This window comes from Homalodisca vitripennis, chromosome 2, assembly GCF_021130785.1.
Source record: "Homalodisca vitripennis isolate AUS2020 chromosome 2, UT_GWSS_2.1, whole genome shotgun sequence".
Classification (NCBI taxonomy): domain Eukaryota; kingdom Metazoa; phylum Arthropoda; class Insecta; order Hemiptera; family Cicadellidae; genus Homalodisca; species Homalodisca vitripennis.
The window spans coordinates 148,179,040-148,196,995 of NC_060208.1; the positions used below are offsets into that span (position 1 = coordinate 148,179,040).

Below are 17,956 nucleotides of genomic sequence, written 5' to 3' on the forward strand. Positions count from 1 at the left end.
GAGCAGTTCTAGTTATATTGTCCTTACCTCTGCCTGTCCATCTTGTCAACTTCTTCATATTATATACACATGCAGAGTTACACACACTTCCAATAGCAGCTTTTCTAAAAGTATCATAATTTTAGAGTGTGTGATTTCTTTTCTTACTAGTAGTTGCAACTGAAAGAAATTCAATGCTTCCTTTTAAAGTAAAGGATAATGGGAGTAAGTGCAAAAAAGTAAAAACCCACAGACAAACAGGTACTTTTACTCCCAGTGTGATAGCTAAATATGATTAGAAATTCCAAAATCAATCCATTAACTTTTTTTTTGAAGAAGGTAACTGGACTGCAATTTTTCCCTCTTATAAATCCTAAATTACCACAAGGAACATAATTATGTATTTAGTACTATTCAATTAAATGTAATTCAATATATAAAATGTACTAGTCGTGAACACCTATACTTGAAAACTAACCAATAGCTAGCAACAGATTTAAACCGTTCTCATGGATGTCTTTGATGTTTACAGAACACATGCACTAAGATGTAATAAAAGAATGCAAAAACCTAAGGCCTGTTGTGATCTTCACATCCGTAGTGAGCAAAAACATGTTTTTATTTGGAACACCTGGCATTTAATGTGAGATTTGTATCAATAGCTCTGCAACACAATAGGGAGCATCCTTCTGTCTTATCACAGGTTAGTAGGTACACATTTTAAGTAAGTATTTTCAATCTTATGACATTTTTTATGTTTATCAGACAATTTTAAATACTGTTAAATTATAATATAAAATTAAAACATTACCTTAACTGTTACTTTTTTTCAGGCCATTACCTATCCAACTAAACCATTTTCTGATATTTATAATCATCAGAAAATCCTCTTTGACCCAAGAACTGGCAACTAAATTACCTCTATTAGCAGGCCACTTTTCCCCCGTTTTGCAACAGTATTTTATACAAAATATAAGAAATACTAAACGTTATTTCATTATGCATTGTCATATATCACTTTTTCATTAAAAAAATGATATATGTCATCATTATGTATTTTTACTATGCATACTTTTATAAGTACAATTATTTTTGTTTTTGTTTAATTTGAAACTTTTTTAAATTTTTTATGGGGGTTTTGGGACCATACCTAGAGAAGTGGTATATTTGTACTAAAACAAAATTCCAAAATATTAAAATTATTTATACGTTTCTCTAGTTTTAGAAAACATATAGTTTGATGGGGACTTATGTAATAAATTTTTATTTTTATATTGATAAAACTAGCAACAGATAATTTTGTATGAAAATTTATATCACCCTGGTAATGTACTATATTACAACAATAGTAGTTATTATTTACATGAAACAGTATTATACTCAAAAGTAAGAAATAACATATAATTTATCAATAAGAAGTACAAGTACAAAATTATGTAGCATAACTCTTCATATCTATGAATCCGGAAAAAATACATTTTCTTACATGTCAAACTTTATGTCTTCAAATTTAGAAGCAATGTTCAAATTTTCTTTTCATTTGAAAAAATAGAATGTTATTTATCCAATAAACACATTCTCTATTGTGAACAAATGTAAAAACTATAAAAATTTATTTCCAAAAATGTACAATCATAAACCTAGTTTTCGTTGGGGCACTGAGATCTTACAGTAGGCTTAATCAGATTCATGGTCTACTGATTCGCTTTCTAAGAACTCTCTTATATCACTAGATTGATTTAAAGTAGTTTCTATCCATTTCAAATACAATGGTAAAATTCAACATATTAAATAAATAAAACTTGCTAAAATACAAACTTGACACTCCTAACCTAGGTCTATATAGATTACGAAACGGGTTATTTTGAAACAAAACACTAATTATTCGTTTCACTACATCACTCCCATGGTATAACATGTTTTCAAAACATGTTATACCACTTGATTACATAATAACTTAAAATAATACTACATACTTGCAACAAGAAACATAAACAAACAAACTAATCAATACGTAAACAACAGCAAAAAAATTACAAGAACGAAAATTAAATCCGATATACATCTTTTCTCCGACTTGTATCAAAGGCCAAAAAGTACCGAACTGCATACTAATTGATACATTTATTTATCCGCTATCGAATGCTACCATTACTTTTGTCGAAAAGCATTATATAGTTACTTTAACCCAAGTGGCTTTTTTGGGGCAATGTTTTCGCTACAGCGAAGGTCACCAGTTGTTAAGAGTGCTAGACCACCGTTGGGACAATCGTCACTAGTACTCTGTTTAATACTCATATGTTAAATTTTTATTCAGTTTTGCAGAATAAGTGTAGTTTTTACAAACAGCCAGGTCCAGAGTCATCGCCCATCGTCAGACTGAGTACATGTGTCAAACGGGATGAGATAACGAGCCCGCTACATTGGCAAACTGTGCACACTCCAAGTGGAAAGTAAGGACGCATGTACAGTAGTCAAAGATGTCACCACTATTAGTTATCACTGTGGCACGTCCGCTCTTTTTTTAGCTTCTTTGATAAAAATTTCAAATGTTTTATGCCTAAAATGTGCCTAAATGTTACATGAATGATTTAAAACCTTTTCAGACTATACAGAGCAGATCCCAAATATGAGATTTCAAAATTACATTATTCTTGGCCCACCACTGGTTTCAATGTTAGCTCTTGCATGCACCCAATACATGAGACTAGACATTTTTCACATAAGATTTCAACAACCATTGATTAAATTTAGTTTTTCCAACATTAGTCTTTTAATGTATAATTAATTATTAGTGGTACGATAAGTTTATGTTTATAACAATTCTCTATAACTTACAAGGGAATAAACACCTGCTTATTTCCAGCAAATGCCTCTTTTAAAATATCATAAGTGCCTACTTCGTTTTTCATGTTGACATAGATTGCAATACGTTCAGCATTTTGAAAATCTGGATGTTTTATGAGCTGGAACAAATTTAATTTAAGAAAATTTCAATTTTAAATTCAGATAAATATACATTATATTAATAATTAAACCACATTTAATTTCTAAAATATTGCTTATGCTTTTAAACGAAAATGCAAATAGGAATATTTGATACAAAATCAGCAACTTATTATTTACTTCAAGGCTAGAAAACTCGCAATATAAATAATTTTATTAAGTAATAAAATGTAAAATCTAAATTCACTTACCCTTTTTGTAATGATGAAGGTTTGTTTGATTTTGTCCTCCTCTGTTAACTCTTTGACTTTTTTCTTTATTTCAAGCCTCAATTTGCTTTTAGCTTCAGGAATGTTGTCAGCCGCCATTGAAGAGGCTACAATAAATACACACGTGAAAATTACAACAACAACACGTAAACATGATATTTCACAACTGTAAAACCACATAGTAGTGAGTATAGTTATAACATCTTATACAACTATCTATCTATCACCAAATATAAAATTTACATAAGGTTTTTAAAATTAACTGGGTAGCATCATTAGTAACAAGCTATGTCAGTATACAGATCTGCCACTATCTTAATATGAGATCATCTACCTTGCATGGTTTATTTTAATGAGATACCAAATGATTAGACTAAGTTTTAAAATAAAAGTTAAAAACAGTTCTAACACATATAAAATTAACATATTTCAGAATCTATTCATTTACTTGCAAACTTTTTACTTTAGTAATATTTTCAGGGTGAAATTATAATTAATTAGTATGAAGAAACTAGTACGATAACATAGTTCATTAACTGTCAGAAACAGATTAGACTTCTAAATTTGTCCAAGAAAGGATTCATATTGAATTTAAAATGCCTTTAAAAGCCTTCTACTAAATCTCAGCAAACTAATAGTAACATACTATAGTTAATACAAATCAAAAGATATCGAAACTAACAAAACATTAAGTGGTCTCCTAGGAAACGTAAATTATTCTTTGGAAAATTTATTTTATTCAGTTTTAGTCACATTGTACTATTTATTATACATTAAACGCCTTCTACTAAATCTCAGCAATCTAAGAGCAACACACTATATTGAATACCAATCTAAAGATATCGAAACTAACAAAACATTAAGTGGTTTCCTAGGAAACGTAAATTATTCTTTCGAAATTATTTTATTCAGTTTAAGGCACATTGTACTATATATGATACATTAAACGCCTCTACTAAATCTCAGCTACCTAATAGTAACACACTATTGTTAATACAAATCAAAAGATATCGAAACTAACAAAACATTATGTGGTTTCCTAGGAAACGTAAATTATTCTTTCGAAATTATTTTATTTCAGTTTAAGGCACATTATACTATATATGATACATTAAACGCCTTCTACTAAATCTCAGCTACCTAATAGTAACACAGTATAGTTGATACAAATCAAAAGATATTAAAAACTAACAAAACATTAAGTGGTTTCCTAGGAAACGTAAATTATTCTTTGGAAAATTATTTTATTCAGTATTAGTCACATTGTACTATTTATTATACATTAAACGCCTTCTACTAAATCTCAGCAATCTAAGAGCAACACACCTATATTGAATACCAATCTAAAGATATCGAAACTAACAAAACATTAAGTGGTTTCCTAGGAAATGTAAATTTTTCTTTGGAAAATTATTTTATTCAGTTTAAGGCCACATTGTACTATATATGATACATTAAACGCCTTCTACTAAATCTCAGCTACCTAATAGTAACACACTATATTGAATACCAATCAAAAGATATCGAAACTAACAAAACATTAAGTGGTCTCCTAGGAAACGTAAATTATTCTTTGGAAAATTATTTTATTCAGTATTAGTCACATTGTACTATTTATTATACATTAAACGCCTTCTACTAAATCTCAGCAAACTAATAGTAACACACTATAATTAATACATATCAAAAGATATCGAAACTAACAAAACATTAAGTGGTTTCCTCGGAAACGTAAATTATTTTTGGTAAATTATTTTATTTAGTTTTAGTCACACTGTACTATTTATGTCATATTAAAAGCCTTCTACTAAATCTCAGCAAACTAATAGTAACATACTACAGTTAATTACAAATCAAAAGATATCGAAACTAACAAAACATTAAGTGGTCTCCTAGGAAACGTAAATTATTCTTTGGAAAATTATTTTATTCAGTATTAGTCACATTGTACTATTTATTATACATTAAACGCCTTCTACTAAATCTCAGCAATCTAAGAGCAACACACTATATTGAATACCAATCTAAAGATATCGAAACTAACAAAACATTAAGTGGTTTCCTAGGAAATGTAAATTATTCTTTGGAAAATTATTTTATTCAGTTTAAGCCACATTGTACTATATATGATACATTAAACGCCTTCTACTAAATCTCAGCTACCTAATAGTAACACACTATATTGAATACCAATCAAAAGATATCGAAACTAACAAAACATTAAGTGGTCTCCTAGGAAACGTAAATTATTCTTTGGAAAATTATTTTATTCAGTATTAGTCACATTGTACTATTTATTATACATTAAACGCCTTCTACTAAATCTCAGCAAACTAATAGTAAACACACTATAATTAATACATATCAAAAGATATCGAAACTAACAAAACATTAAGTGGTTTCCTCGGAAACGTAAATTATTTTTGGTAAATTATTTTAATTTAGTTTTAGTCCACACTGTACTATTTATGTGATTAAATTATTAGGTCATTATAATTTCTGGATATAGCCTGATTCTCTGCCTACAACACTAACTATAATATGAATTTTATAGTTTAAATTAATACTTATTTAATTTAAAAATTCTATACAGTATTAAAGACACCAGGCTTATTATAACCTTTCAAAAACCACTATGGTAGTCTATTGCCACACAGTTCAATCAAAGATGAATGCAACCACCAGTGTAGGAACCTATTAATTTTTAATGAAAGCTGTTTGGTTTCCAATGAATGAGAATGTTTTCAAGTGCATATGAACACTGATCTGATGTAAAATTAACGGTATAAAAATCGAATCCAAGCAAATTAATTATGGGGTTATCCAGGGAAGTACACTTGGACCTTTACTTTTCTTAATCTATACAAATGATATAGGAAAGATTGTTCTTAATAACGGTACGTTATATTGTTCGCAGATGACACAGTAGCCTTATTTGAGGGTCATATATGGGAGGAAGTATATAGAAATGCTGAGCGAGGACTTCTCACCATTAAACAGTGGTTTGACAGTAATCGACTGGCTGTAAATATAGACAAGACGAAGCACATGACTGTGTACCTGCGAGCTACCCGCGCCCCAGTGGGTCTAGAGCTGAAGATGCACAATGGGCAGTGCGGTGGCTGTCAGATCCCCTGCCAGTGTCGTACTTTTAACGTGTTAATACTTTTAAATATCTAGGAGCAATGTTTGATAATGGACTCATTTGGGCAGCCCATGTTAGTTATATCAATAGCAAGTTATGAAAATACATTTATATGTTTTTTACATTATCACCTATTCTAAATTGGAACATTAAAGTGGAAACGTACAAAAAGTAATTAATGAGCTGGTTAATTGCAGTGGGGAGGATTCGTGCAAACACTTTACTCACTTCTATCTACTCTGGGTGATCTTTTCATGCCATTTGTTTTGCAAAATTTGGATATAATACTGTGCTGATATTTTTAATTTATTTAGTTTGTGTTTACCATAGTGAGGCACAAGTGCAAGTATTCTTTATTAGTACATGGAGTTTTGTATCTGTATGTGGTGCGTGTGTGTGTGAGCCCACACGTGCATTTGTGTGTGGATGGATATGTATGCGTGTGAATACAAGTGTGTACATGCGCGCACACGCAGGTGTGTGTTTTGCGTGTGTGCATGTTTGCGTGTGTGTGTGTGTGTGTTTTTTTTTGTTGTGAAGGAATGCATTAACTACAATATAGTGTAGGTTTCAGAAATTGACAACAGTATTTTGCTCTCTCTCCCTCACTCTTCCTCCCTCCCCCTCCCTCTCCCTCCACTCCTCTCCCCCCTACCTCCGAAAGGTTCTCCATCCACAATATTCCCTTGTTATTTAATTCTCACTTAGTCGATCCTTCACATGAATTGTCTTACTGGAACACATGTTTTGTTCCTTAAAATCCTTAATGGTTAACTTTTCTACATTAATGGTCCTCTAGGCCAAAATTTTTAACACAAGCCCTATAAAAATACAGAACTTTAGTTTTGTTTTGAAATAAATTGTCCAAATATCACCATAAATTGTCTTTACGGCAAATGAATGACTTTACGTCTCTCTGACATCACTGCATGTTGTGTTCTCTCCCTCACTCACTTTCCCTCTTTCTCCCTTACCATGTTAATATATATAAACATGTTGTTTTATGATAACTCTTACAAATGTAATACATCAACTATTGATTTACTTAATACAAGATTGCCCATCCTACATTCTATACATTAAGCTTAATTTGCATGTTGTCTTTGTTTACTAATGTCTCATTATCCATTAATTCAGTAATCAAGTTAAGATTGTTATCCGGTTAGTGGATATTCTTTAATACTTTCACTGCGGCACTTTACTGAGTGATCTCAAGTATTTTACTACCACAGCACTCGGACCGTAGCAACTGCTGCACTCAGTGTGTTGGAGAATGTAAATATTAAGTGCTTATATTATTGCTTTGTTTAACTCTTAACATTCCAGATTTTAAACTGAGAGTACCACATAAGAGTCTAAACACTGTACATACTACTTTGTCCATATGGCTACACTGGATGTAATTTACTTTTTAATGTAATTTTATTTTTACATTATTCTGTATTTGTTGCAAATGTAGTAAATGTGTTAAGACTTTAGCTGTGTTATAGCATTATGTACTTTATTTATAGCCTAGAGTGAGTACTTTCAATTTATAATTTAAAGCTTATAGGACTCGTCTATATTGTCTGATTAATTTAAAATTTCACTAAATTAGTAGTCATTTAGGTATATTTTTTATTACTTTATTTATTATTGTTTTGACTTATTTTTATTGTTCATACCTATTCTATTGTATTCTATGGAATTCATTCAAGGAATAATTGTTTTGACTTATTTTTATTGTTCATACCTATTCTATTGTATTCTACGTAGAAAATATGCACAACTACTGACCGAGGCTATTGTTTAATACCTGAATCGTCAAATTACAGTATAAATATCGGAGGAGTTGTGCTTATAAAAATCAGCTTCACTTTTTAAAGATATACATGGATGAATTATTTTAAGACATAATTGAATTGCAAACATATGCCATTTTTAAGTCTTTCCATATCAATCAATCAATCAATTTATTGTTTTAAAACTTTTTACAAGTATTAACAACGTCAGTATTGCAGCACAACGCCAAGTCTAGATATACTTATAGATATAGATATAATATAAGTTAAATTACAGATAAACTATTACATTTTAAATTCAAATTTTTTTATAATTTGATAATTTTTGTACGTTAAGGTGTGAAAATAGTTGTTAAAATAACGCCATCAATTAGTTAATATAAATTACTTCAATTAAATGACAATTAAGACATGTAAAACAATGGAATTAATCAACAAAACTAAAATTCAACAATTAATAAAATATTTATAAATAAACTAACAAAACAACAAATAAATAACAACAAGCGGTTATAGCGGTTAAAACTCATTTAAAATAACAAGAAAAAGCAACATCAAATCAACACACAACATCAAAGAGTAAAGAATTCTCAAAATGCAATTGGACTAACTCCAAAATAACTCCTGATGGCTGTAAAAAGGATTCAAATTCAAATTCAGTGAACTATTCTTTTACATGAACTATCATCTATTATATGCATTGCCTAGGCCTAGTAACAAGTATCTATCCAATTACAGCATAATAATCACAGGTCATATGGGCTGATATTAATCAATAGCTTCTTTACACTTTTCTTGAAACAATTAATTTCAAGAGATTTAAGATGAGAAGGAAGAGAGTTGTAGAGTTTAATGCCTGTTTCAGCAAAACAATTTAAAGTGGTTTTAAGACTACACATAAAACATAAAAAACAAGTCTAGGTTATGTAACACAACAATGGCAAATATCTAAAATCCTGTTATCCTGGAACAATCAAACCCTATCATAAAACTTATTGTCTATAAATAATACTAACAGACAGCAGAGTTCTAGTCAGGAAAAGTGCAAAGAAGTGTAACTACCAAATGATATTTCAATGTAAATTTAATGCACAAATTCCCCAATTACAAAAACCAAATTTTCATAAAACTTACAAATTCCAGAATACCAACAGGTTAAACCAATTCTTGAAGGCCCCAATGAGCAAATTGACAGAGCTCGTATCATTCTGAAAAATAACATACAAAATATTTATTTTTTGTTATATAACTCATAGTTTAAAAAAAATAATTTTAGTGCTTTTTATTTAAGTTAAGAAAATACAGTCTTATTGGATTCAATGGGTCTATTCTCCTGTGGGAGATGACTGTTGAAGTTGGTGGGTTTGTTCCCTAAGAGTCAAAGGTTCTTGCCAGCCAAAACATAAGGGTGTGCTGCCACCAACTTCCTGCTTTGAATGAAGATCCTGGTTCAGAGCTGGTTTCTCCTTTTTCCAAGGGGACATAAGATTAGTACCCTAAACTTTTCCTCACGAATCTTCACATGGGGCGATTAAGGATGGGTAAGGAGGCTGCCCTTACCCCCAACCTTACCCATCCAGAATATCATGTCACTCTGAAAGCAGCACAAAGGTCCTCCTAAGTGAAAAAATAAGCTAGTTTTATATGCTTGTTACAAAGTAAAAAGTAGTGTCAAACTGTTCCTGTAATTGTCATCTATATTTAAGCAGAGATTCATTGAACGGAAGGTTTCTATTCTTGTAGTTACTGACATTACTGAGAAAACACAAAGGTTTTCTCTTCATTCAAAGCTATGTTTGTTTGTGACAAAGACTGTGTTTATTTGTCAGTTTTTTTTCTCTTCACATTAGTGTCATTTTGTTTGAGTGTCAAAACAAAGCACCATGATGTATCATCTGTCACAATTATTTTAAGAAGTTGGCATCTTCATCAGCCATGTCAATCATGCCTTTGTACACATTTACAATTACTTCTTTTTTGCCAAGTGATAATATTTTCTTCTAGATCCTGTGTCAACAAACCAGATGTCTGTAAAAAGGGCTAATTTATTTAAACTTTTTTCTAAACAGTACCACAAAGAACACTACAAAACAACAATACCAATGTCATGAATGTCATTAACTACATATTACCAATAATAAATAGCTTTAGGTTTCAACCTTTAACACAGAAAGATAAAGAAAAGGTATTGACTTCCTTAAAAAAAAAATGGTATTTTGGTACTACCCGTTGGCCACTATTTTTGGATTTTTTTCTTACCGGAGACCTAAAAAAATTACATTATTAGAAAATATAGATTTTTATTTGACTTACAGGGAATACAGAAGCCCATACTAATGGAGCATTTCCGATCGGTACTTTCCTGACCTCAGATCTAGTCCCATCAGATACAGACCGATATATATATATACAGGACAGTATAATAAGTATTTTAAATATGAGAATCTGACTCCCACTTTGACTTTAGAAAAGGTCTTTCTACCATAAAAGCAGTTGAAGACATTGTTAGTTATGTATAAGAACATAAAAAAGCAATTAAAAATGTGCAACTTTATTGGATTTAAGAAAAGCTTTTCACCTTTTGGTACTTCTTGTGGTGGAAATTCTTACTAAAAAGTTAGAATATTATGGGGTCTGAGGCAAATAACTGCTTTTAATGAGGACGCTGCCTTAGCACAAACCCTCCCCCCCCCCCCCAGCGAGCTCTGACGTCACACCTGAAGTGCTTATTTGGTTGGTGCATGGACACCGTCAAGGTACCAAATTAGCACCCCTCAGTTTCATTATTTCCCAGTAAATAATAATTCATTACTGATCCAATAGAGCAACCAAATAATTTAACACAATGTTATAAAGGATAACTGGTTTTTGAATATTTTCCATCATTGAAGTTACAAAACTTAAACACTGCATTTCAAGGATTGGAGCATTCCCCAGTACTAAAAAATTAAACAAAATAACAATGTTTCGTATTCGTAGTATCTTACATACTAAGATAGAAAGATTAACATTTTTATTAACTTTAAATAACTTTGTATTCTTGTACTTCTCGAATTAGATGTATCAAAATGAAATATAGTAATTAGCTTTATTAATTATATTTGTAATAATCTAAAACCATTATATCTATTTATTTCACATAATGATATTAGTTATTAGTTATGATTAATTTATTTTGTAAAAGAGTATTTAAAATGTTAATTCTTATCTGTAAAAATAGTACAAATAACTAATAAAACGAGTTAACTGGCAAGATAATATTAGCTGGATATATGTTTTCATTATAGAAAGCATATCCTTCTGTTAGCTTGCAAACAACTTTACAGGTGTATAACTATTTACAAGTTAAAAGGAACAGGTAAGATATAAATTTTGTTGACAACCAACGTCCAGCGTATAAAACGCCCTATGACCTAAAAATATCTAATTTTCTGAAAACCATTCTAAACATATAAATATATTCTTTATTGCTGTAAGCATTTGATTGCAAATGTCAATTAAACTAATACTTCAGTTACTGTGTTATTTTAGATTAAACAAGGGATAGCAGTACTTCGTGTTCATGGAGTTGCTGTCAAGGAGATAACAATGAGTGACAATTAATTTGAAGTTGTTTTTTTTTTTAAAGATTCAAGTCATGAAATATCTCAACTCCGCTACTAATTCAATGTTAATACAAGCTGTATGAAGGATTTATTAAAAAGTTTTCCACTAAAAGTAATAATGCAATTACGTAACAGCCAATTCTTCTTTGTTACCTATAAACTGTGCTAACAGGTAACCTTACTTGGATGAAAAGAGATCTGCAAATGATATAACCAGTAGCATTATAGAAAAACTTCTAACTGTCTTCAGAGCGTCATTTAAGTAATTTATTGAGTATATTGTAGTGAATAATACAAATAAAATGTTTTGTTTACGCACTGTTGCTAGCTGTAAAATTCTGTAAACACATGGCCACATTGATATAAAAATTATACAACTGAAGTCAGTGTAGCTTACTTTACTGAGTTAATAATTCATTTATATGTGATTTTGTGTACACACATAAAAATCAAATGTTTGTCGGGAAAAAATAGCTGGACCAATGCAGCTATTTTTATTTCAAAATTCTCGCAATATTCCACATTAATCTTTTTAAGGAAAAAAATTGAAAATATTATACATCCTATAGTTTTCAATTAAACGGGAAACTCAATGCATTTCAAGAGATAGTAGTGTACTGAAAACAGCAATGACAATGTACATAGTATTTTATCTGAGTTTTAGTATCTACAGTGCCATTTACTCTATTATCGATATAAACATTGCTAAACAATTTTATTTAATGAACAAAATTGGGAATATATGCATGTAAGGTACCCATAATATTGGGATTTTTGGACATTGTGTGGCATGGAATATTTACAGTACAGTAGCTGAAGAAATAAAAAAAAGAGTGACCAGGCATAATATTATGATCCAACAAGCCATTCGCCGTCACTACAATACTTGAGAAATAAGTGAGATCAGTGATTTGTAACCATTGCAAATAGAATCAAGGTGGTGCTAAATCTGGACACAGTAAAGCGCTGTATAAGGACTCCCCTATCCTAAGGAAGGGTGCTTATTCAAGACATGGTCATAGTCACTGTTCTGATTTAGCACTCTCTTTTGTGATGTCAAATTGACGTCATAAGTGAGGGGGTACTATGTTTAGGTCCGGAGATGCTAAGTCAGGTGCTCTTTCTGACTGACTATTGTTAAAATTGAAAAAAAGACCTACTTAGAAATACTAACGGAGTGCCAGAGGGTCTGTGATGGGTCATTTTCTCTATCTGGCATAGGCCTATGTCAAAACTTCCTAGTTATGTAATTAGTAAAAATAGTAAGTGTGTTCTGTATGCAGATGATACCGCTTTTCTTATGCAAATAAAAACATAAATATTACAATAGGAGAAAAAAATCAGACTAGTTAATTCTAATCTCCGATTTGATACAAACAAATTAGTTATATAAAGGAAACCAAAGCAATTACTTTTAGCCTAAAAAGTGTGAACATAAAAATGTTGAATTATTGGGTTTTAATTAAATAATAGGCTTCTATCAAATAAACATACCGATAATCTCTGTACTAGGATAGCACAAATTATGAACTTGATAAAATATTAAGGGGCCAGTATACACCTTGTACTAAATGCCTATTACGTCTTTTTCTATGTAAAATTCATAAATGGTATAACCCTTTGGAGAAATTCTTATAAAAAACAGGTTTTTAAGTGGCAGAAAAAAGGCTATAAGAGGAATATTGGGTATTAGACATACTGAATCTTGTAGGCCACTTTTTGCTTAGTTAGAAATACTTAAATGTACCATCGCTGTATATTTTGCATTATTTGGTATATATTAAAGTACATTTTGAGAACTACAACTTTATAAGAAATACCCAAAACCAAGCAAAAAGCCAGATTTATATAAAATACCTTAAAAAGGTTAAGTAAATAAAAAAAGTTTGAATAGTAGTATTGAATCATCGATATTCATAATAATCTATAACTACTGAAACCAAAATATTGAACCAAATTAGGTAGGCTATTTCAAATTATGGTATAGTTTGGCCGTTTTTATATCTTAAAAATAAATAATTTAATGACAAATAAAAAATATCTAGGCCATGTATATTTTTAAAATGTAATAAACAAAACTGTACTTTGGTAATATATGGAGGCCACTCTATCTCTATCTACTACTTATTATTGCATGATATAGGCCTAATTAGGTAAATACACAGTTACGTATTATAAATAGAAAAAGTTGAAGTTACTTCACCTTTACGAGAGCTTACATAATCTGAGCTTGAATTTAAGTTCTATCTTGAGGGACGTTTTTTTTACCACCATAAGTGCAGGATGTTACTACATTTCTGATATCAGATTGCATTGCACGATCTAGTACGTAAAGGCCACACTGATGGACAGGGCATTTCTGATCAGTACTTTCCCGAGTTCAGATCACATACTAGATCATCCAACGTGATCTGACATCAGAAAGAAACCGACTGGAAATGCCTCCGGCCATCAGTGGCGCCACCTCGCACTTCTGGTGAAAAAACAAAAAAATTTCTTGACATAGGCTAGTACATACATTTAAACTCAGATCATATGAACGCTTGTACAGGTTAACTTTAACTTTGGTACTACTAGTAACTTATTTATGATAACCTATCTCAAACTACTTATATTATGGAATAACAAGTAGTATATAGGGACATAATATCAATATTAGAGACCTCCGAACAGGATTAAAGTACTAACAAGACAGTGTAACATTTTAGTTACTTTTTACTATTTTTAAGGATAAACATGTCCGAACCTTGTGACAAAAATAACACATGTACTTTGCCACTATACTTCCCAATCTCATCATTCACCATGCAAATAGTTTTACTTAATTGAATTAACTTAATTTTAAACAATACAGTTACTCTATAAAATATAAACCGCTGGAAATTAATAATTACAAATATCTATAGGTAAAATGTTTTTATGGCTACTGTATAATAAGCGGCCACCACAATAGAATTAACTATTGATTAGAAATATCCAAACTGTCAAATATAAAAACATTTTATCTGTAGATATTTATAATTAATAAATGGCAGCTGTTTTTATTTAGATAACAATATTGATTTAAATTAAGTGAATTCACACCAACACAATTAGATAATTATAACAGATAGTATTACGAGGGAAGATTAGTAATACTAGAAAATGAAATTGTTTAATAATTAGGCTACCTAAAACGTTAAACTAACACAGCTCAGCAAATCAACAAACCAGTAAAATTTATAATTCACTAAACAATACAACGGTCAAACTTCAGCTTTATTTTTCTTACTGATGTTGAAATCTATTCTTCCTTGACAAATAACGTAATAAAACCCAAAAGATAATCACTGCTAGGCTTGTTAGTTACGCTAAGTCCATGATTTAGCCTCTATATTTGTAGTAGTAACTGTCATCTGTCTGTGACTTGACCTGTTGACACACACAATCACAACTTTGTTTATTCTATTTTTGAGTAATCAGTTGTACATTTTCGATGGTACACATGGAGTAAAAAGGGAATGACGCGTGAAACACCACGGACTTTGAATTTCTTTTCATAGCTCTAAACTTTTCTCAGAATTTATGATTAAAATAAGAGCGCACTCCTTAACCAACGATTAAAAAAAAACAGAATCCTGAGTCTTTTTTACAATTCTAATTTAGGGGAGCTTCCAGTACTTAAGAGAACACACTAGTTAGATGCAGCACATCTGAGGCTCCGCCTTTAACACGGAGAAATGATTTATAAAAAGCGTTATAAACAATAATTTATAAACCCATAAATGTTTCACTATATAAACTTAAAATTTTAGTCTCAATAAAAATAAATTTTAAATAATAAGATTACATTTTATTATTAACGATACATTATTAATACGAAATTGGGCAACTTTTCCTCTTTTGGCCACTTCTGGAAGTTACACACTAGCTGGCCGCCTAGTTTTTCTAGTGGATACGTCACCCATGAATATCAATTCTGAGCTTTCTCTCAGAACATTTCCCTGTTTCTGATTTTGTTTTCAGAAGTTTTTTCTCTGATGGTAACAAATGTTCCTGCCCTCTAAATTAAATGTACAATTTCTGAGTTTAAACTCAGAATAATTATATAAAAAAGCTGAAAAGATTTCTTCGTACGTTGGTAAAGTAGAAGTTTGCTCAGAATTCACATAGGTCGTACACTAAATTCCAATCATGTGGCAGGCTGGCAGGTATGACGCAGTTTATGCATTCAAATAAAGTGTCTGCGATGTTATCAAAATCCAAAACTGACTAATAAACAACCTAAATAAAGAAATTAAACCAAAAGAAAGAGAAAGGCTTTAGAAAAACCTTACAATTTTTCAATTTTGTTTTTATCGAAAATTCAGTATCAGTTCATTTGATTCATCATCGGTCTGAAGTAATTGGTTAAAGTACGATGTACTCATTTTCTCCAACTAATGTTATTATTTTTGTACAGTTATGCAACCGATCCAAAGCTTTGAAATTAGTCCTCAAAGCACATGTTAATTCAGTCATTTTATATAATCTTCTGATGTCCGGAACAACCATCAACCATTGTAGCCATCTTCAAGGATGGTGCAAATCGCTTGTTTCCACCACAGATATGTTCACCACAGTGGGAAAATTAATTCAATACATTTGTTTGTTTTTGTTTATGTTTTAATTTTTGTTTCTATTTCAAGGTGAACCAAGAAGCTTAGTCTACTAAAAATCTTTTTATTAATTTTTTTCGCTCAATCCGGCATTTTATTATTTTTATGACTTAGGCTGTCATTGGGATCGACCATCTCAAGTTTTCGGCCAGTCTCTGCCGGTGTGCCACAGGTATCAGTCATGGAATTTAGATACAATTGTTCGCTTCTCTACAATTAATATTTTTAGAACTGTAGAGCATTTTAATTTTTTCGTGTGCAGTAGTATACTACCTTGAAATATTGAGTCAAAATAAGTCAGGTCTGAACAGGTTAAGTGAACCTTGCATTTACGATCTACGTTTTCACCTACCCTATTTAAACTTATTGACGGTGAAATAACTGGGAAACAACTTGTATACAATCGATTGTATTGGTAGTGATGTTAATTACTTTACAAAATGCTTAATAAGGTCAACAAAATGTCCAAGTGTTAGGACTAATCCTCAAAAATCACACGATTTACAAAATGATCTAATGAGAATCTTAAAGAGAATAATAAAGTGAGGCGTAATAGCAAAGATGTAGACAATGCTGTGTTAAATAACGTACCCGATATAGATCTTAGTGAGTCGGATATGTGGTATACAACGAAACGACTTTTACGATCTCCAACAATCACACTACCCTTAAAACAACTATTTGATATTTGAGTGTGATATAGGCTACAGAAGTGCAACGCATTTTCTGACCATTTTTAACAAGTGCTCAGTCCTGATGCGGTAGCTGACCTAGAAACTAACGGAAACGTTGTCGAATTTCTTAATGCAGCTCCTAATGGTGTTGAGCAGCCTATAAAGTTATATCACCATTTGAAATAAGAAGTTTTATCAAGACGCTCCTCAACAATAAGACAAGTATGATTTTATTCTGAATTTAGTCTTGAAGAATTTAACACGCAAATCATTCTCAATAATGGCATCAAGTTTTAATGCATTTATTTCACTGGGGTATGTTCTCAATATTTGGAAGCATGCTGAAATTACTGTTCTCCACAAGCTCAACAAACCTGAAAAGTTTTCAAATAACTACCATCTGATCAGCCCCATTTCGACAATTTCAAAGTACCTGAGAGAGTTATTCAGAAAAGAATTTTGATGTATTTAGACTCATACAATGTTATTCCAACTCTCTTATTTTATAAATTACACCAATTTGGGTTTTCTATATACATACTTTTTAATATATTTGTTGACTGAGCGCACCTTTTCCGTCAAACTTCATCATCCAGTAAGGCTCAAGACTAGATATTGAGACCTTGATTTTTAATATTTTTCTCTCTTATATGTCGATTCTTCTCCAAACTACTCTCGTTCTCTGTACTGATGACACAGTCATCAAAATTCAATTTTTCATAAATAAAGCAGCAACATTATTACTCGTACAAACTGTTGTTATAACATTAACGAATTAGTTTAAGAGTTAGAGACTCGCCTTAAATTCAAAAGAATGTGAGATTAAGATATGTTTTTGAGAAAATACGTTACGCCACTGGAAATTGATGTAAAAGACGTCTTAATCTCATGGAATGCTGATGATTGAGGCACCAAGTGAT

At 30.9% G+C, this 17,956-nt stretch overlaps 1 protein-coding gene across 5 annotated transcripts in view; it reads right to left on the reverse strand.

The window, feature by feature from the left end:
- The window catches only part of LOC124354878 (5-formyltetrahydrofolate cyclo-ligase), a 35,337-nt gene extending 20,036 nt beyond the window's left edge, over positions 1-15,301 (reverse strand). Inside the window, exons 1-4 of one of the 5 annotated variants that reach the window (XM_046805640.1) lie at positions 15,094-15,301; positions 9,255-9,328; positions 3,177-3,301; positions 2,818-2,945 (exon numbers count right to left, since the gene is read on the reverse strand). In XM_046805640.1, the coding sequence (XP_046661596.1) occupies positions 2,818-2,945; positions 3,177-3,301; positions 9,255-9,327 (326 nt within the window). In that variant the 5' untranslated portion in view covers position 9,328; positions 15,094-15,301. Of the gene's footprint in view, positions 1-2,817; positions 2,946-3,176; positions 3,302-9,254; positions 9,329-13,928; positions 14,162-14,895 lie in introns of those variants that run through there. The other 4 variants (XM_046805641.1, XM_046805639.1, XM_046805638.1 and 1 more) reach the window with 4 other exon arrangements.
- Positions 15,302-17,956: the final 2,655 nt, after the last annotated feature.